At 37.0% G+C, this 21,974-nt stretch overlaps 3 protein-coding genes across 3 annotated transcripts in view; 2 read left to right on the top strand and 1 right to left on the bottom strand.

The window, feature by feature from the left end:
• RPS6KB1 (ribosomal protein S6 kinase B1) overlaps positions 1-1,702 on the top strand; it is a 38,426-nt gene extending 36,724 nt beyond the window's left edge. Inside the window, exon 15 of the mRNA XM_061142682.1 lies at positions 1,190-1,702. Coding sequence (XP_060998665.1) covers positions 1,190-1,202 — 13 coding nt within the window. The 3' untranslated portion in view covers positions 1,203-1,702. The remainder of the gene's footprint in view (positions 1-1,189) is intronic.
• Positions 1,703-3,396: 1,694 nt separating this feature from the next.
• RNFT1 (ring finger protein, transmembrane 1) lies at positions 3,397-14,022 on the bottom strand. Its single transcript, XM_061142686.1, has 9 exons — positions 13,865-14,022; positions 12,201-12,652; positions 11,929-12,005; positions 10,714-10,814; positions 9,064-9,217; positions 8,173-8,331; positions 7,442-7,507; positions 5,035-5,136; positions 3,397-4,264 (listed from the first exon to the last, which is right to left on the bottom strand). Exons 2-9 carry the CDS (start codon positions 12,601-12,603, stop codon positions 4,130-4,132), a joined length of 1,197 nt encoding a protein of 398 aa, XP_060998669.1. The 5' UTR covers positions 12,604-12,652; positions 13,865-14,022; the 3' UTR covers positions 3,397-4,129.
• On the top strand, positions 12,705-19,947 carry LOC133055578 (uncharacterized). The gene is made up of 6 exons (XM_061140729.1): positions 12,705-12,749; positions 13,758-14,061; positions 14,155-14,376; positions 15,727-15,777; positions 16,784-16,892; positions 17,542-19,947. Exons 1-6 carry the CDS (start codon positions 12,705-12,707, stop codon positions 17,636-17,638), a joined length of 828 nt encoding a protein of 275 aa, XP_060996712.1. The 3' UTR covers positions 17,639-19,947.
• The last annotated feature ends 2,027 nt before the right edge of the window (positions 19,948-21,974 follow it).

Raw genomic sequence — 21,974 nt, forward strand, 5'->3', positions numbered from 1 at the left:
ACCCAAAAAGCTATGGTGATAGATACAGGCTTCATTTCAGACTGTAAATGACTTGTCCTACTCTGACACTTGTTTCAAATATGTTTACTATTAATATTGTGTTGACTGCCTGACCAAATTCCAGTTAAAGATTTCCACCACAGTATTCCTCCTCAGTCCTATTTGCTAGTAACATTTGCATTGTGATTGCCTGGCTGTAACCACCCCACAGTTAAACCATTTTCATAATTAGTACTGCCAGCAGTAGTGGCAAGCACTGTAACTTCCTGCATAAAAAGCATTAATTTCATACCTACCATCCATACAAATAACAGCTTTTCACACTGTAAACATTAAGTGAAATTAATTTTCTATACTGTGGCAGGTTTATTGAGAAATTTGTTTCATAAATGGATATCCCTACTATGACTGTGAAAACTTGTCAAGTGCCACGTTAGTGTCACAGACAGAAAGCACACACCTATGCAATATGGCTTACCTTATATTTATTTGTAAAAAACCCAAGCATAGTTTAAAATATATGTTAATAATACTAGTCTTTTGAGTTTCTGAAAGGGTTCTTTATTATTCCAGGTAAGTGTATAAAGAGATTTAAGTGTTTTTCTTTCATCACTTATTTTCTTTAAAATCAGCTATTTACAGGATATTTTTTTATTTTATACATGCTGTTTTTTAATTAAAATATAATCACTGAGAACTGAAGTTTACTAATTTTGATTTTATAAGGTTTGTAGCATTATAATAAACTGGGATTTATAAACCAGCTGTGATTAACAATGTAAAGTATTAATTCTTGAACCAGATTTTTAGGAAAATTGTTATTTCTTTTTCTCCTTTATGGTCTTAACTAATTTGAATCCTTCAAGAATTTTTCCATACTATTTTTTGAGATAGAAGGTAATGGGGGTGGGGGGGGGAAGAATGCATGTATGGTACTCCATAAATTCAACATTCTTTAAGAAATACATGATTATAAATAAACTGCATCCAAGCCTTGGATTTTATATTTAAAATAGGACCTAACTATTTTGGTTTTTCAGTCATGTGGTTCCTAGCTTATAAGGGCTAGATCTAAGATTATTCTAAATGAGAAATGTTGAATTTATGAAGAATGGATTTTGAGGCTCTGAAAATGGTTAATTTCTGAAATATAAACATCAATGTCCAAACATCTACCTTTTTTCCATAGGAGTAGATGCTAGCAAGCTGGACAAAATAATCATAAAGTATTTGTCCCACCATGACCTGTGGTCTCTGGCTGACTGATACAAAATTCTTCGTGTGTGATTCTTAATTTACCACTACAGCACAAGTATTATCTCAGTGGATTATCTGAAGTAACATTTGAAAGATGGGTTCATCTGTGTTTGCTCTTTTAAAACTTTTTTTTTCCCTACCCCAAGTTGGCTTTGCATCTATCAGAGTAAATAAATTCTTCAGCTGCCTTATTAGGAGTGCTTTGAGGGTAACACCTTTTCTGCTTTTCATCTTGTGTTTACTGTATTAAAGTATTTGATTTCAGATTGAATGAATGTAAATAGAAATTAAATGAAAATTTGAATGAACATAAAATAGAAGTGATTTTTTTATTATTATCATTATCACCCTAAGATAGAAAGAAATATCTATCAGATACACAAATGGTTTCAATAATTCTTCCCATTCATATGCTAGATGTGTTCAGATTCTCGTATTTAATAAACTATATATATGTAAAGAATAACAGTTGTAAAAATTGCTTTTGTGGAGAAACTGAAGGAACAAATTTGTAACAAGTTTTAGTACTGATTTTATTAGGTGTTAAACATCTGTGATTTCCAAGTTCTGTCAAAATAGTAGAATGTGATTGGTTGCTTAAAAAAAGTTCATGTGAAAAATTATGTGAAAGCCAGCTTCACATAAAAACACTGAAAGACTTTCTTGTGCTAACATTCAACAGTTTTTTCAGCCACGTTTGCCAACTTCATTATTTGATGTGTATGCACAAAATAACTTAGTGGACAAATCTGTTTTTAACTAATATCTCAATATATCTGCTGTAAGATGGGTGTTTTGTGTAAACCATCTCTTACTTATGAGGTAATTCAATCACATTTGCCAATATAGTTTCTCTATAGAAGTTCTCAAATGGACTTTTTTTATAAAACAGTAATGACTCTTGATGTTGATAAAAGTCTTTTAGAGGGTATGGTCTAAACTCACAGAATAAAGGGGTTCTAATTCCCGTTTTTGAGCTGAAGGAATAAAAGTGCAGAAATGCCTCCAGTTCCTCAGTGCTGTCAGTGGACAACACAGCGCTCCTGCTACATCTCCCTCCTCCTCAGTTCATACGTGAAGTGCTTTCCACTGTCCACCACCGTCTTTTGTTATTCAATCATATTCAGAAACAAAGCTGTCCATGTGGCCATAGGGGAAGTAGGTATTGTGTTAGGGCTGAAGTAACCCATGCGGTAAGATGTTACTCTTATGTTTTTACCAAGAAGTCAGCATATTTTTTACACCCAAATTCTAATCTCAAATTGTCTTTCTTAACTCATCCCTTGCTGTATACCCAAATAACAACTATTGGCTTCATCACAAAATTAGGAAGGTGATTTAAAGCCAAGTAAGCTTGTTTTTTTTTTAATATTTGCAGTGGTTCTCAAAGTAGGTAACATAGTTAAAGTACATCATCCTGAATGAACAGAAATAGTTGTACTTATAACCTAGCAGGGGAAAAAGTTAGGTTTTCTAATGTCCTTTTGTCAGTTTGGGTAGCCATAAGGCATGAAAATGACTTAACCTGTATCTGGTTGGTCACTATCCTTATTAATCCATGTTGGTGTAGTCTTTGTCTTACCAGCGTTGTAAATTTGTTGAAAATTTCTGCCTCTACCCCCTAAATTCTCCTTCTCACCACTGTCTTTTTTTCTTGTATGCAAACTGATAGATGGTAAATGAGAAAATAAGTAGAGGCCTCACATCAAGATGTAGATAATAACCAGTCCTTGACTTGGTACAGATCTTGATTCCCTCGTGAGGTTTCAAGGGGAGACAGGAACCGCCTCTTTCCCTTTGCATCACCCTGCACAAATACCTGTAGGCAAACAAACCACTCTCCCAAGTTTCATTGGCCTGTGTACAAGCTTTAATCTCCCAAGTAATGATTCAAGCATGAGGTTTCAAAACTCTTCTAGAGAAGCTAGTATAAGGGAAGTTCTTTTTTAACAAAAATTTTTGGGCCAGGTGGCATGCAGGACCTTAGTTCCCCAACCAGAGTTTGAACCCACACCACCTGGATTGGAAGCGCAGAGTCTTAACCAGGGACCATCAGGGAAGACCTAGGGAATTCTTTTCAAACAGTTTGAGTTGGTCTTATTTGTCACACTATTCAAATCATCACTGAAACCAGCTGTATGTAATCCATGTGAATTATTTTAATAGTTAATTCTAGAAAGTCCATGGCACTATACAAAAAGCAAAATCATGAACATTAAAGCTGAGGGCAAGATTGTATGCATTACGTCCACAAAGAAAAGGAATTTGTCATTTATTCTCAATGACTGCTAATCATACGTGGGGAAGAGAATAACACAATACTAAAATATTTCACCCTCAGTAAATTAGTCTTCCTTAGAAAATTCTGATTGTACAGGTAAAATATAGCATTTATAGCTTTCATTTAAAAATACAAGTTTTAGGAAAAATTTAGGATTTTTAGAATGAGAATTATAAAAGTCAATGCTAAAGAAAATTCTACTTTCAGGTAATGTGTATCTTAAAATATTATGAAAAATACTCTTTATTCTGAAAACAGTGTCTGGAAAGAATACCCGAATTCCTCTAAAACCACTAGTTGTCATTTTGGTAACATTAACAAGAAAACACATTTACAATGTAACACTGTCATCATAGGTCAAATAAGGACAGAATAAATGCTGCATATGCATTAGGCTGAACACTACTTACATAATACAGGATCTTTCATATTTTGATAAACTGGACTACACACTTAAGTATAATACTCTAAAGCCATTTGGGAACATTTTCCTGAACTTCCAGCCCTGAAAACCCATTCTAATGTCTTTACCAGTAGTCACTGTAACCAAATAAAATTAGTGTTTTGAGGCCTCAACATTAAGTTGAAAACCTAGTATACTTGAAGGTGTGATGAAGTGGCACCATCTCTCCACTTGTTGACGTGGTCTGAGATCACAGTTCTGCACAGCGGACAGGTCTTCTCTCTGTTAAACCACAAGGTGATGCACTCTTCACAAAATATATGCTGTAAGGGAATTAAGAACTAGGTTTTATAGTTGGTAACATTTTAACTTTACATGCATGACATTGCAGAAAAAGTTCATTTTACAGTGAGACAACAAAGTGTAACATTCAAGAACACAAAGAGCAGTGTTAGTGGCAGAGACAAGTATTCTGACTCGTCCTACCATTTAACCACCTTTAATAAAATACAAGTTATATTTAGGTGATGACTTTAAGATCAAGGATAATGACTAAAAGGAGATGAGGCTCAGTCCCTGGTTGGGAAGATCCTCTGGGGAAGGAGACAGCAGCCCACACCCGTCTTGCCTGGGAGACCCCACATGCAGAGGAGCCTGGCTGGCTGCAGTCCACCGGTTGCAAAAGACACAGACACAGCTTTGCAACCAAACGACAACATGACTAACAGCTTAATACAGTCTTTTGAGAGTTATAGGAATAAAATAACAGGAAATAGCCTTATACAAGCCAATAACATGCTGGTATTCTTAAAGACTAGTATTCCATTATTAAAAATTATCTGTTTTCCAGTCACTTTGGTATCCTGTCTGCAATCCCTTCATACACTCTTCTACATAAAAATCATTAGAACATAAGGGACAAAACTTAGCTAACCTACCAAACCCCTAATCACAAATAAGAAATTCATAGTATGTGCCCTGAATGCTACTTTCTGCTAAACAATATACATATTTTTTCCTGAAAATTAACATAAATGTGACTTTTGCAAGTTCAGAGAAGTGCTGTATTAAGGTTGCTTAAAAATAGAGTTACCTGACAGATGAGAAGAATTGGCTTTTGAAATTCAGCTTGACATATTGAACAAATATCATCCATGTCTGAACACTGTCTTTTGCTGGCAGGGACTCCATAACTCTATATAAAGAAAAGAAGGTTCTGTTCCTTAAATACATAATAGGTGATACTGTATTTCTCAAATCTCCAAGGAACTAGGCATTTGAAAACTTTCCCAAAGGATATAAACATTTCAAAGCTGATCTATGTATGCAGAATCATGTCTGCATCAAGGTGAACTCATTACATTATACATAATAGAATCTTGGAAGATTGTTAGATTCATTGGATTCCCAAATAATGATAGTGCTTCAAATTCAAATGGTTTAAGAGACTAAGCAATGTGAAATATAACTAAGCATTATGCAATCTATATTCATGTACTATGTTACCCAGTATTGCCAAGTTGAGCCCACTTACTACCTATGACACTGGCTTAAAGTCAATTCTGAGCCTGGTTGGCTGAATGTAACTCATGTAGAGACTGATTTAGATTTCTGTGCTCCACATTGGAGACTGACTGAATAGGTCCAGAAATACTAAAAGGTAACCCAGAAATCTAATTTTTGAAAGCTTTCCACGTGAGTTCAATATGAAGAAGGTTTGGGGACCACTAAACAGTGTCCTGCCACTAAATCTAAAAATAATTTTAATTATCTTTATCACAAAAACCAGCATTTAGTACTAGTAAAGAATGATAAAATTTTACAAAAGAACTAATTGCAAAACGTCACTTGGGTAGCGCTCTACTGTCAAAACTCAACACAAATCTTTGAATTTCCTTTTCGAAAGCCCTAAAAAAAGTTTCTGATCTTGTTAAGATCTTATAACTTCCTTACATATTCAGTAGAATTTAGTCATTAACTGGGTATGACAAAATATTATAAATGAGATCATCTTTCTGTAGAAATGATGTGGAAAAGGTAGCTGAGGAAAAGAACACCCAAGTTTCAGTCATAGTCATGAGACCAAAAGCGTGACATGACTTAGCAACCTGAGGCTATGATCTAAACTTACTTTCGAAGGTTAACAAAATCAAAACTCAAAGGATATAAATTGAAAATTAAGATTTTTTTGAGATCAGTGATGTTAAAGATTCTAGAAATAAGATAATGATGGATGATCTTGATGCCAATTTCCCTTCAGCAAATGTCATTTAGCAGAGTACACCGCACGTGTGTATGCTGACAAGCTTTTATTTTTAAAACAGCACTCTTGTCTGGCACAATGCAGACTCCCTTCAGGTGAAAATATCCTGATGACGATTGCCATTTCAAGGGCAACATTAAGGAAGATGAGAATCTCAAGAATAAAACAGAGTGTTGATGACTGTGATTAATGCTTCATGGAGAAAGAATACCAAAGGCATTTCAGCTCAAGCTCTATTAGATTAATTGCTACGGCAGAAGCCTAGTACAAACATAATCAATTGATTATGTACTCAATAGCTAAATTCAAAAGCTAAAGTCTGGATTTTATCTTTTTAGAGAAAGAGGTCTGAATAGGATGCAGTGAAACTTGTTATTATGTTACTATCTTAGGGAAAGGGTGCCCTGGCCAGTTAGTTTAGTCCACTTCATTGGTAAAATCCTGTTGTTTTTTCAAACATAAATTATTAGATTGGCATTCTTGTAAGTCAGAGTCTCCTGAGTCCTGACCACTTAATTGCTGAAATACCTAATGGACTATAACTGAGAATCAAACTCTGAAATCTGGTGATCACACTAACATGCTGAGAACCTCTGAGGCTAATAAATAGCAAATGAGCCATTATCATTTGAGCTATGACAGACACCCTTTCTCTGCAGTTTGTTACATCAGTGGAATCATTGATGTATAATAAAGTTATAACTGACAGTGGAATCTCTATCTAAAATTTTATTTTTTGTTAAGTTTACTGGTACTGTCAAGAACTTATTTGTGCATATGGAATTCAGTATTGGGGAAATTTTTCCAGTAAGAAAATCCCAAGGGACATGATTTTTGGTAGTAAGCTTTCTTATACACAATAAATTATAAGCACTTTAACAGAAGCTGAACAGGAGTTAATGAAAACACACAAAACCACTAATTGTGGATTAAAAGAGGAACAAAAGTTCATATGATTTTTGAGGGAATGTTTATAAACGGGTTAAAAATGTCAGACAATTTGAAAGGGCAAGAGGCACACTCAAATACATAATTACTTTATCAACCATCAGGTGTTGTCAATGCACAAGAAACAGGTCACAGAAATAAAACCTCTTTATCATCAACCCCAAGTGCCAAAGTACTAGACGTATTTCAAACAATCATGTAATATAAGTCTGCATTTGTAAAACTGCTGGACTAAAACAATTTTATAATGAAGAAAGGTAAAAAGTTTCCTATGATAAAAAATACTTACTGGTCGTGTAACAAATATTCGCAAAACCTGTCTGAAAGTTCTCAGGTGTCCAAAAAAGTCCAGAAGCTGAAAGGGAAAATAAGTCCTAATTCATTAATTCAAAGAGCCATCCTCTGTTAAACTTAGAGGTCAATGCTAATATCAAATATTGCTATTAACAATGCTCATTGCACATCACAACTAATCATTTCATTCTAAATATATTTTAAGTCCAATTATGGGATATTTTACTCAACTTATCAATTTCAGCCAACTCGTAACCAAAATGAAGTACATCTGAATGCCCAGAGTTACAATTGGGTCAAGACAAATACATACTTAACTAAATCAAAGGCAAGGCAAGTTTACCTGGTTCACATGTCCTTAACATATTTAAAGTTTCATAAAGTGACTAAGTTGAGGGGACAGGACAAGATACTCCACTAGTTTGAGAATTATGTACCTGATAGATGCTACTGATGGGGGTGGGTATGTTCTCTTCTACTCATTCTCTCCCTTAGATACTCCATGCTACATGGAGGTCCACTCCCTCAATAAAATCTGAGAACCACTGGATTAAGGTAAAGATATCTATTTCCTTTTCTGCATTTCTAAGTATAGAATCTGCCATTTATTTCAAACTAGTGATATGAAGATAAACTATAAAACAGAGACAAAATCAGTTATAGGTAAAATCTGTAAACATTATTACATGAATCATTATAAATGACAAAATTTATTATGTTACCTACTTTTAGTATGAGGTAGAGTAAAGCCAGCAATATCCCAAGACTCCATCTAGTTACATTACCAAACTCCCCATAGCTTATAAGGTAACGAAACCAAACTGGTATGGGAACAAAAGTTCGGTAATACTGACATAATTCTTCTAAAAGCATATACCAATAACCCTAAAAAGGAAGAAAAAAGAAAACAGAGCCAACAAAGCTACTTATATACACAGCACAAATACTCCATATTGGACTGAGAACATCACGAGTATATGGCACAATAACACAACTATAAAATTAGTATTCGTAATGATAATGGTTATGACTGACAACCTCAACTTGGTTCTTCGATGTTACAGTCACTGGTTTGTTTTCAAAAAATTTCTAGAGAGTGACAGTGAAAATGTTTTACATACAATAAAATATCTTCCTGACTACAAAAATTTAACGTTTTAACTGAATATGAAAAAACACCGAATAGCTGCATATAGTCAGTTATCAATTATCAATAAATAATGCCCTGGAGGAAAAGAGAAGTATAAATGTAAATATTTTCCTATATATGATGTGGGGACTGATTTTTAGATTATTCCAAAGCAAGTATAATTGATTTTATTGGAACAGATATTTTGTTTCAATAGGTGTGAGATAATATAATAATTAGGTTATTGAGCAAACTGGAAAATTATAAAAAGAATCATTTAAGACTAAATGGATGAGATGGTTGGATGGCATCACCGACTCAATGGACTTGGGTTTGGGTAGACTCCAGGAGTTGGTGTTGGACAGGGAGGCCTGGCGTGCTGTGGTTCATGGGGTCGCAGAGTCAGACATGACTGAGCGACTGAAATGAACTGAAGCACTGATATGGTTTGCTAACATCTTTCCAATAAAACATAATTAGATTCTTACCTTGGATTTAAAAGGCATGATGAAAGAAGGCACCAATAAAATAAGGCATTTTACGCCCATGAAGAAGAATTTCAGAATGAAGTCTGTAATTCCAACAACCCAAAGAACTTCCCAGAAGCTTGAATAGTCCAAAGTAGGATTTAAAAAAATTAAGCTACCAAGAGAAGAAAAACACAAAACTAGTAAGCAACATAAAAAGATAAAAACATCAAAACTTACTAAAAGCAACATAAAAAGATAAAAGTGTTGACAGAGGTTCTAAATTTGCTACCAAATAATGTGTAAAAAATCTGAGTTTGACAAGATGCTAGAGTTTATGTAAACAGGTTATTTTGGTTATTTTAAAGAGACTTTTTAAATGCTTGAATTTCACATCTTTCCTCCTTAAAGAAAACGAAGAGACTTCCTAACTTGTCATGATTGACATCCTCTAACCTGTAATCTAAAAAATTCACAGATAATAGATATCTGTCATTCTCTCCTTAACCAACTCGAGTCAGGATTCTCATCCCTCCTTTCCAGTGAACTGCTTCTGTCAAGATCATCAACTCCCTCCCTCTTGCTAAATCTGAAGGTCACTTTCCCCCCTTCCCTCCTCAAAGTATCTTCTGCCTAGACTTCTAACACCACACTCTTCTAGATGCCCTCATATGGTCTAGTTGTTCTTAACGATTGCTTCTTAAGTCTCCTTTGCTGCTACTCCTCTGGCTAATTGTGGACACTGTCCAGTCCTAGGCCCTCGGTCTATACTTTCTTTCCCTGGTTCGTCTTGTCAAGTTCCATGTTTTTAAAATATCCACCATGTGCTGATACCACCAAAATTTACAGCTCTAACCTATATTCTGAGCTTATGACAAATAATTATGATCATTTTAACAGTTCTACATGGCCTCTCAAACTTAACATGTTCAAAACAAAATTACTGATTTTCCTTCAAGACCACTTCCTTCCCCAGTCTTTCCTAGCCCAGTAAATGGCACCACCATCCAGCCAGTTGCTTAGACTAAAAAACCCAGGCATCACCCTTGATTCTTCCCCTCACCCACCCACCCAATCCGAGTGGTATCAGCTACACCTACAAACTATATCCCAGATTTGTCCACATCTCTCCAACACCACTGAAACTCAGATTTCTAGTTATCTGATTAAAGCTGAAAATTCAGAACACTTCCATCTGACATGGAAACTTATCAACTACTGTTCTTTAGCAAGTTTTCTTCTAGAAACAAATATCAAGTGTTCTCATCACATATACACCCAAGAAGGTAACTAAGGGAGGTGATGGATATATTAACTTGACTGTGGTAATCATTTCACAATGTATACATATAGCAAAACATGTATATTTTAAATATATACAATTTTTGTCAAAAATAAAAAAGGTCACCAACAACAATCTAATATTTAGTAACTTGATTACATAAGTAAAAATTTTAGTGTCAAAAATTATTTATTGAGCACCTGCTATGAGGCAAGGCATTGGGTATAAAACATGAATAAAGCACTTTAAGCGTACTATCCTGGAACTAGACAAATATGTAAAAATTGAATTCCAAAAGTAAGTATGTGCAAGTAAAATATATGTAAAGTGCTATGGAATATAATGGTTATATAAAAAAAATGTGATTGTGCACTTGGGCCTCTAATTACCTGTAATAAAGTGACTGAGAATGAAAGGTGTAATATAAAAGAACAGAAGATCCTGCTAAGAATACCAGTAACCAAGCACACTGAATCTTTGAGCACCTTTCCTGAAAAATAAATAATTTTATAATTCATTACTTTGAATTATGCCAGAATTTTAAATATCATTTAACTATTTTACTTTAATGACTAATTTATTAACTTAAAATATTTAACAGATTAATTTATCTTAATAAAAATATAGAGTATTTGTTAAATTGTACATATCATTCTATTTTATATAGCTTTAATGAACAAAACAACACAAATTTAAACAGATTTTTAAAATACAAGTTTCCTCATTGTGTAACAACATTACCTATGTTTCAAAGCCAAATCTTCTACCAACTGACATAAAGAACCCACCTAAATGAAAACTTTACTTCTGCAGCTCCCTATATTTGCCTTCCTGACAAAACAGGCGTGTAGAAAATGCATTAAGTTATCAGGGTTTATAATTTTAAAAATTCTCATACAATTCAGTAAGAATAATTTGTTTTTAATCTGTTTTATAATTAAGTTTTAATTACTAGTTTAATTAAGTTTTACTAGTTTTAAACCCTAAATTAAATTTTTATGGTTTGATAGGTTGTAACTACAAATATTCAGGTCAAAATATATGATTCTTTACACAGATATAACCCTTTAAAGTTGCTTGAAGGTGAAATTTTATAACCTAATCCTGTTTTCCCAATAATTTACAAGAAGAGGACTCTGACAATTATTAAGAAAAAACTTCTTGGGATTTAGTTTTCTTTGAATAAGAGAAACCTAAATAATTCAATACCCATTTGTTCAATGTACACTTTTAAGTATTTTAAATCTTAGAGTACAATGGCTGAAGTTTTAAATAATGGTCATATTACTTAGTATAGTCAAATTAACTTAAAACATGAAGGCACTTGACAAATCAGACCATATTGTGATGTTTAGGTTTTAATCCTTCTGTCTAGTTTTTATTTATCAGGAACCCAACATACAAAGAAAATACGGTGAAACAATTCAGTATTAGGACAAATCATTTATTCCAGGTCATTTAGATAACATTTAATGTATTATGGATGTCACATTACACCTATTTAAATTTATCAAACTATCTTAATTCCTATTTCTCTCAAAAATGAGCATATAATTCTACAGGGAGAAACATTTAATGATTTTTTAGTTGCTGGTTATACTTACTCTTAGAAAAACCTGATTTACAATGCTTTTGTTTGCATATATAAAAGTTGTAAGCAGCCCAATTCCAAGAGAAATTCCTGTTAGAAAATAAGGTCCAGTTAATTGAAATTAAAAAAAAAAAATGAGCTAACACAATGACATGATTTTAAAGGAAGCATATACAATTTTAAAAGCTAACAGAAAATAAGAAACTGAAATACATGAAGTAGATTACCAATAGAGAATTAGCTGAATATAGCAATGAAACAACTCAATGCTTTATCATACCCTACCTGTTATATGCTGCATAACAAGTTTGACACCCAGAATCAAAATATATGGAAGACTCTTCTGCAACCACTTGAAGAGATACCGGAATTCTGAGAAGGAGCTGCTACCATGATCTCCATACTCCGTGTCGCTATCATCAGGTTGCCTGGCTTCGTTGTGGGAGTGGCTCCGTAAGCGACTATGGACACACCCATGCGTACAGCTGTGGACACCTGACCTTGTATTTCTGGAGCTTGGATTTTCAGCACATTCTTTAGGTAGGGAGCTTATCTGGATATGAACATCTCCAGAATAAAGACAGGAAGCTTCTCCTGTCAGTCTTGTTTGGACACACTGGGAGGCTGAGGCATTCTCACTGCCTGCAGCTCCTGAAGGGCTGTGCAGTTGACTACAGTTGGCTTGCATGGCCCTTGAATACTTGTTCTGTGATTTCTTTGCTTCAGGGCTGTGTCTCCTAAAAAATCAAAGAGCAGAAACTATTCTAAGTGAACAGTTAAGTACAGGCAATGTGTGGCTCACTAGGAACTGTTTATTCGCTAAAGGAGAGGCTGGTAATCACAGTAGATGAGTTATTTTCAGGTTATCTAGCACTGGTCACTAGACTCCTCCTTCCTCCCCACTGACGCGAAGGCTCTGCTGCCCTGAGCAAACTACCTTTCAGGGAACATCTACTACAGAAAAAGTTGTGCTTCAGATGCCTCCAGTTCTCTGACAGAAGGAACTGGCAAAATACTCAAAGTATGGGTGCCCAGCAGATGTTAATAGTACTCATTCATACTAGAACACTCAGTACATTTACTCCGCTCAACTAGAAGAGTCAATCTGTTTTTTTAATGCCTACATGGGCTAGGAAGAAAACGTCAAATCTTAACTCCGTATTAAGCAGCATCATGCGTAACTAATACTAAAAATAAACATTTCAATTCGGTGACTTACAAATTTCTTTTTATGCTGAAACAGCTTTCCCGAAGCTAAGAAAAGTTTCCAATAATAATTAACACCAAGAAACATTACCCTTCCCTGCCCCCCTCAAAAATATCTTTAAAATAAGACACTTTGGGAATCACCGCTAAACGACTATTCTGAATAAGGATAATTACGTAGTCTGCACATTATAAATGAGACTCTGGAGGGGGTGGGAAGTCCGGAAAGAAAACATCGGCATCCAAAGATCCCTAAAGGACGAGTGTGGGTGGCCGTCAGAATCCAGTTGACGAAAAGCAGAGCCTTCCTGCCGTTTCCGTAGGAGGAAGCTGGGGTTAACCTCGGGGCATGTTCTATTTCATTTCTAGGTCTGAATTTTTTTTTTCTTTTCAGTGACTGTTGGGCGGTTTGGTTTTTAGTGCTCTTCACCAAAGGCTTTCACCGATGCTCCAACGCCACGGCTGCCATTTATTTCCTCCAATCTCTGGAGACACACACGCCGGATGGGTCAGTTTCAGCGTCTTTTTCCATAAATAAAACCCGAGAACCCTCCCACTTCCCTTCAAGCATGAAGCAAGAAAGGGGAGAGAAACGGAAGAAAAGTAAAATGCAAACGGCTCTTCCGGAATCTCCAGGACAGATTTTTCCACCCACGTTCGAGCTTCGAGTGCCTCTGTTATTCTCCCAGAGCCCATTTCGCCGCGGCCCCTCGCCTCCTTCGCCCGCTTCCCCCAGGCCTGACCTCTCATGACGATGAGCGGACCAAGGCCCAGGTAGCGACGGCAGGAACAGCGGGAAACGCCGTCTCGAGGCCTTCGATCAGAGCCATCACCTTCAGACCCCGTCGTAGGCAACTCTGGCCCAGCTCCGCGGCGGCGCGCGCGCTCCCGGACGTCCTCACGTGCGCGCGCCCCGCCCCCGCGCGACGCGCCGAGGGCCGTGCTGCGACGGCGGGGCGGGGCGGGGCGGGGCGGGGCGGGGCGGGGCGGGGCGGGGCGGGGCGGAGGCCCCCGGTGGGTGTGGGCTGTGAAGAGAGGCGTGCGGCGGAGGACCGACCGCGGGCGTCGGCGTTAAACAATAAGCGTACGTGCGTCTGTTTGGAGCCTCCAGAACCTGCCCTCGAGGGAGGAGCCTGCAGTTGGGGGCGGGCCTGGTCCCGCCCGGCTCGCCTGGCCTCTGGAGGCTGCTCTGCCCTTTGGTCGCGCTTGGCTCGCGTCCGGCGAAGCGTGAGGTGGAAGAGCCACGTCGGCGAGGGTCTGCGCGGCTCTGAGAGGGCGGGACGGGGCGGGAGCGTTCTGGTGTCGGCCACCTCAGCTGACCCACTTGTGGCCGGTCGGTGAAGTTGTAACTGAACTGGGTTTTTGTTACATTCCTAAAGTTGCTCTGTGAGAACGAGGCCCTGGCGAAACCTGAGGAGATCAGGAGCAGAGAGAAGTGGGGGATGGTTTGGGAGAGAAGGGGTGGTGTAAGTATCAATAGAAGTTAAGAGTTTACAAACCCTGTGGGGTGTAGAGAACGCTGTACTATCTTCGCGGTAATTGTTAACCTACAACTGTTTTAAAGTAAAAGATTTATTAAGGAAAACTTTAAACGAAAGAAACAAAAAAAACCTTGCCTCTTGTTCCCGAGCCAGAATGTATTCTAAATGATATTTAATTGTATTCCATGAATCTGCCCCATTCGCGACAACTAACCAATAGCCTTTCTGCTTTGAACCTTAAGTTTTTTACCTTTAATTTCTAGAAGTTGACGTCAAGTAAATCTTGGTGGTCTTTCTATAGGTCTTGAAATTAAATATTCCATGCCACTGGTGAGCTGTTCAGTCTATCCTCACTAGAGGGTAAATTTCATACATAAACGCACATGTCATGAATTGAAAATCTAGTGGAAAAAGTGATACTTTGTTTGTTTGGTCTTGATTTAAATGGGGTCTCTAATTTAAAACCATTTAAAACCATTCACAGCATGGCTCAGAGGATAAAGAATCTGCCTGCAGTTGAAGAGACCCAGGTTGGATTCCTGGGTGGGGAAGATTCCCTGGAAAAGGGAATGGCCACCCACTCCAGAATTCTTGCCTGGGAAATCCCATGGACAGAGGAGCCTGGTGGGACAGTCCATGGGGTGGCAGAGAGTCTGACACGACTGACCCACTAACACGCACACCTTACACAACAGCTTTGCCCAAGTTAGTTTGATGGTGTGTGAGTTTTGAGGCTCCTTAATCATGAAATTGTGTGCACCTTATTTCTCGTGTATCAAGAGTACAGCTGAATTCACTATTTAACCTGAATTAACCACTTTGAAGATATGCTTAAATCAGATTATTTTTATTACCAAATCATTTCTTTTGGTTAAAAAGGCATTCCCCCTACTCCCCACAAGAGGTATTAAATCTGCTTCCGGTTGCCAATTAAGATATTGCTAGATATTTTTGTTTGTTTGTTTTGCTTTTTGTTTTCTGTTTGTTTTTTGATATATGGCTCCATGAACTTCACAAAGTCTTCATGACAAATTAGGTTTCTTTTCCAGAAAGTCTTAGTCTGTTTCAGCTGCAGTAAGAATATAGCCTGGATGGCTTATAAACAACAAATTTATTTCTCACAGTTCAAGAGGCTGGGAAGTTCAAGATCAAGGTGTCAGCAGATTTGGTGTCTGGTGAGTTCCTGGTTCCTGGATTATAGATAGTTTTGTCTCTGGCTGTGTCCTTACATGGTGGGAAGGTGGTGGAGCTTTGGAAACTCTTTTATAAGAGCACTAATCACCTTCATGAGAGCCCTTTGTTAATGCTTTAATTATCTACTGCCACTTCTTTATACTATCACATTGTGGATAAGGTTTCAACATAGGAATTTTGTGGGAGACACAAGAATTAGGTCTGTAGCAGAGGCTGAAGTCAAGCTCTGAGTTATAATGAATTTTTAAGGAAACTTATTTATGTAGTATACTATATCATTCCTACTACACCATGGATATTTTTATTTTAAACTTTAACATTTATGAGAATTTAGGAAAACTGAAAAAATAGACTCACATAATCCAGCTACGACCACAATGAGGCATCAATATGCTTTAGTACACTGATAATTTTAGTACATTTGCAAATTTAGTACATTTATATACCTTGATATAATGTTTAAATTCTCATTTTAACATATTTATAATTTATTGAAGGTATGCTAGTTCATATTGAAAGTTTTGGTATACTTGAAACTGCATTCCACTCAACTTGACTAAAAAGTAACATTGAAGAAGAGTATTGAGTTAATGACAAGATTTGACAGTGACAGACTTATCTGATAAATTTTCTTTCCACTGTCATCTAGAATGTTGGAAATGGACGTTTTAATTGATAAATACTCCAAAACATTTGTTGAGTACTAACTGTCAAGAATTATAGTAGATTGTTGGAGACCTAGACATTAAAAAAGACATAATCCCCATCCCAAAGTGAAATATGTGGTTAGACAGGTCTTCAAGCAAGTAATTATAGTGTATTGGAATAAACACTATGATTGAAGGTTGTGTGAGGTACAGTGGATGCAAGAAGTGGGAGCATTTAACTTTGCCAAACAAGAAATGCCTTATTAAATCTGTGATATTTAAGATGAACATTGAACTTTCCTGGTAGTCCAGTGGTTAAGACTCTGTGCTTCCATTGCAGGGGCCATGGGTTCATCCCCTGGTCAGGGAACTAAGATCCCATATGCCGCATTGTGTGGCCAAAGACAAAAAAGTTGCAGATTGAAGATGAAGTTGAAGTTTACCAGGATGTAAGTAGTAGTAGGACATTTCAGATGAAAGCAATATGTGTAAAGTCATGGTATTGTAATTTCACAAGAATTGAGGGACTTGTTTTTTTGTTTCTGAAAGAGTAGGGTACATATGAGAGAAGAGTAAGAGTAAATAGGGGCTAGAAAATGAAAGATTTTGTGGGTCTCATTTAGGAATTTACTTTATAGTTTATTCACATGGCCAAAGAGAAGCTATTAAGTTTCAAGCAGCAGAGTTATGTGGCCAGATTTGTATTTTTCCAGAAAATTCCCACGCTAATAACTTACAGCAATGCAAGCTCAATTGGGAGGCTGCTACAAGTAGTAGAGTAGGACATGAGAAGGTCTTAAACTTCTCAGTGAAGTGGGATTCTAGAGGAAGAATGAGTATGGAGAGAGAAGGAGATAGAATCAATCGGATTAAGGGTGGTAGATAGTTACACTTCTCTTCTCGAGCTAGTTTTCCATACCTACCAGCACCCATATTCTTGGGTAGGCTTTTTGCAGGCTAACTCATGCGACTTATTCTGGCTACTGAGATACTGGGATGAAAGCAATTGTAATTTAGCAGAGGCTTGCAAAATGTTTGCATATTGGGACTTGCCCTCTTATTGCTGGCAACTCTTCTACCACCATGTAATCAAATTAGGGCTAGCCTCCTAGAAGATGAAGGACCACTTGAAGAGAGTCCACAGGTGTCTCAACCATCTTGGCCTCCTCAGTTGTGGCCCCAGACACACGTATGAGAGCATCCTAGACCTTCTAACCCCAACTGAGATGATTCAGACCAGAAAAACTCAGCCAGTCAACCCACAGAATCACAGGAAATAATAAATATTTTGTTTTAAGCCTCCAGATTCAGAGCAGTTTGTTTCATAATAAAAGTTAACTGATACCCTAAGTGACCAAGTAGATGTGAAGTGGGAAAGAAGTGTAAGATGAATCCCCTTTTTGTAGCTTGGGTGGATGGATAAATCAATTGGAATGCTATAAATATGAGAACAAGTATAAATATTAGCGGAGAAGGCAATGGCACCCCACTCCAGTACTCTTGCCTTGAAAATCCCATGGATGGAGGAGCCTGCTAGGCCACAGTCCATGGGGTTGCGAAGAGTCAGACATGACTGAGTGACTTCACTTTCACTTTTCACTTTCATGCACTGGAAAAGGAAATGGCAGCCCACTCCAGTGTTCTTGCCTGGAGAATCCCAGGGACGGGAGCCTGGTGGGCTGCCGTCTATGGGGTCACACAGAGTTGGACATGACTGACATGACTTAGCAGCAGCAGCATAAATATTAGAATGAGTCATAGATCATATTACTAAAAAGAATAGGATATGCATTTTTTTTTTTTTATAAAAGTTTGGAGGGATAACAATACCTTCAACTTTGAAGTACTCAACCTTAGGAATCCATGGGACTCCTAAGGTGAAGATACCCAGTTGGCAGTTAAATATAAAGACCTGGAGATAGAAAATTTGGAGTAAAAGCTGTAGCTGTGAATAACATTCTCATTTATTAGTTTTTGAAGCTCTTTTCCTTGGTATTTTAGACAGTGTTGTCTACAAATAGAGACAACCTCTTCCTTTTTCAGTCTGTGTGTCTGTCTTCATCGTTTTTGCTGTAACTTGCATCCATGTTGAATAGGAAGGGTTCATGAATATTCATTAACCCTCAGTATTCATTGGGAGGACTGATGCTGAAGCTGAAACTCCAGTACTTTGGCCACCTGATGTGAAGAACTGACTCATTGGAAAAGACCCTGATGCTGGGAAAGATTGAAGGCAGGAGGAGAAGGGGACAACAGAGGATGAGATGGTTGGATGGCATCACCAACTCAATGGACATGAGTTTGAGTAAACTCCAGGAGTTGGCGATGGACAGGGAGGCCTGGCGTGCTGCAGTCCATGGGGTCACAGTGGTTGGACACGACTGAGTGACTGAACTGAACTGAGGAGGGGTTAGAGTTTCTTGATTTTAGGGGGAAGACATTCAGTCTTTCACTATTGTGTTAGCTATAGTTTTTCTTTTGTACATATTAATGCCATTTTTCAGGTTCGATGAGTTCCCTTATTTTCCTAGTTTAATAAGAATTTTTATCCTGAATAGATACTGAATTTTGTCCAATGCTTTCCCACCTTTATTGAGAAATCATCTGGTTTTTCTTCTTTAATCTGTTAATATGGTAGATTATGTCAACTAATTTTTTTCTTTTTGGCTCTGTCGCATGGCTTGCAGGATCTTAGTTCTCTGATCGGGGCTTAAACCCAGCCATGGCAATGAAAACATCAAGTTCTAACGACTGGATTTTTTTCTAACCACCTCACCTAATTTTTAAATGTTGAGCCAGAACCTTCATTTTCAGGATAAACCCCACTAGGTTGAAGTGTATTATTATTATTTTACATATTGCATTCCATTTGCTAATATTTTGTGGTGTATTTTTGCATGTATGTTTATAGGAGATACTGCTTTTCTGATGTCTGTCTGGCTTTGGTAATGAAGTCATGCTGGCCTGATTTGGAGATGTCTCCTGTTCTATTCTCAGAAAGATTGTATGGAATTAGTATTATTTCTTCATCAATGATTTGGTAGAATTTGCCAGTGAAGTCCGCCAGCCTAAAATTTTCTTTATGGAATGATTTTTAAACTACAGATTTAATTTCTTTAATAGATATAGAATTGTTCATGTTATATATTTCTTCTAGTTTCCTAGTTTGTACCTATGAATGAACTGGTATAAAATTGTTTGTAATATTCCCTTATTATCTTTTAAATATTTGTAGTGTCTGTGATTATATTAGCTTTCATTCCTGAGTTTTGTAATGTGTCTTCTTTGTTTTTTTTTTGGGTGGGGGGCACAGTATAGGTAGAAGTTTATAGATTTTATTGATAAATTCAAGAAATTCATTTATTTTGGTTTTATTTACTTTTCTCTGTTATTTTCCTGTTTTAATGTTATTGATTTCTGCTCTTCATTATTTTCTTTCTTCTGTTTGTTTCAGATTTAATTTGCTATCTTTTTTCTGGACTATAAAGGTGAACGTTTAGGTCATTCATTTGAGATCTTTATTTTTTTCCATTTTAAGCGTATGATTTTATACATTTCCTCTAAGCACTAGTTTGACTGAATCGCATGAATTTTGATTTGTTGTATTTTTATTTTAACTCAGTTCAAAATATTTTCTAATTTCCCTTATGACTTCTTTGATCCCCATGGTTTCTTTAGAAGTGTGTTGTTTAATTTCCAAATACTTGTGACTTTTCCACATATCTATTATTGGTTTCTAATTTAATTCTGATATAGTCAGAGAGCATGCCCTTCATGATTTCAATTCTTTGAAATTTGTATTATGACCTAGCATATCATATGTCTGGATGAATACTCCAGGTGCATTTGAAAAGAATTAGTATTTTGCTATTCTTGGGTAGACTGTTCTGTAAATGCCTTATTAGGTCAAAGTTGGTTGATAGTGTTGTTCAGGTCTTCTCAATTTTTGCTGATTTTCTGTTCTAACCACTGCTAAGAGAAGTATTGAAGTCTCCAAGAATAATTAGGAATTTATAGTAGCTGTGTGAATAAGAAATATATATTTGGTCTCTGCCCCTGCTTTTTAACACAAAGCTTCTAAAACCCTTGTAATTTCCTAAGCAGTGGAGATGATAGGAGCATCTTACATAGATATCCTAAACCCCTTGGAATGTTCTGAGTGACAGGAGCCGCTTTTGTTCTAATGAGTTGACTCTTGGTGGGCTTCTGGAGAGCTTCAGGATGGGAGCTGGTCACCAGAAATACAAAGCCATGATATAAAGCTTGGAATTTTCAGGCCTGCCCTCCATCTTTAGGAGAAGGGAGAGGGGATGGAGACTGAGGTAATGATTGATCCTGCCTACCTAATGAAGCTTCCATAAAAATCCCTAAACTGTGGGGTTTACAGAGCTTCTAATTGGTGACACTTGCATGCTAGGGCATAGGTATATTCCAGCTTTATGGGGGCAGATGCTTCTACACATGGAACCTTGGTAGACTTTACACTGTGTAACTATTGATCCTTTACAATATCTTTTATAAAAAACCAGTCACCAAAAAAAAAAAAACAAACCAGTCACCATAAGTAAATATTCTCATGAGTTTTATGAGCCATTCTAGCAAATTATTAAGCCTGAGGGAGTGGTTATGGAAAGCACTGACTTTGTAGCCAAGTTATAAAAATATGGGTGCCCTAGGGACCCATTACTTGTGAGTGCCATCTAAATTAAGGACAGTCTTGTGGGACTGAGCCCTTAAGTCTGTGGAGTCTGACCCTACCCAGAGTAGAATTGAATTAAATTATAGGGCATCCACTTGCTATCCAGAGAGTTAAAAAATTAGTTGATTTGGTGAAAAAAAAACCCCAAAAACCACATGCTTTCTTTCAGAAGTATTCTGTGGGTAGAGGAATAGTTTTCCTTTAGTTGGTATCAAAGAAATGGGATTTGCAAGAATGGCTCCTGTCTCAAGGAAACATAGGAAACATGTAGTTTGTGAAAAGAAGGGATGAAAGGATGAGGAATGGGGAAACTTTGATCCCTGGATGGCTACCTAGCCACCCGCGATATGAAACTTCAGCTGCACTGCAGTTACTAAAGGTAAAAATTACCAATGGAATTTAGCAGTGGCGGTAGATTCCAACTCCTGAAAAGTTGGCTTATTGGATCTGTAAGGAAATGTGAAATAAGAAGAATGCCAACTATATAATCCCTTTGTTATTGGTATCTGTAATAGCCAAAATGGAATAAAGTTCTGGGTCAGGCCTTGTTGCTGGACCTAACTCTGATTTTGGTTGGTCTGAATTTTAGTCACTAGTCTCAAAGCTTCCCTCAAAGAGAAAAATTAAGCCAGAGCAACAGAGATTACCTCTAATATCTCTCATTGCCAAGAAGGTAGTCAACACAGGGGTTTCAGAAACTCCTGAAACCAAGGGGTTTAATGTGAAGGAGCTGTCTTTTTATAGATCAGTATCATCAGCTTTCTGAAAAACCTCTACTGAAATGGATAGTGAGAATAGATAAATTAGGAGCAGTATCTTTGGCTTTAAGTGT

Source organism: Dama dama, chromosome 5, assembly GCF_033118175.1.
Source record: "Dama dama isolate Ldn47 chromosome 5, ASM3311817v1, whole genome shotgun sequence".
Classification (NCBI taxonomy): domain Eukaryota; kingdom Metazoa; phylum Chordata; class Mammalia; order Artiodactyla; family Cervidae; genus Dama; species Dama dama.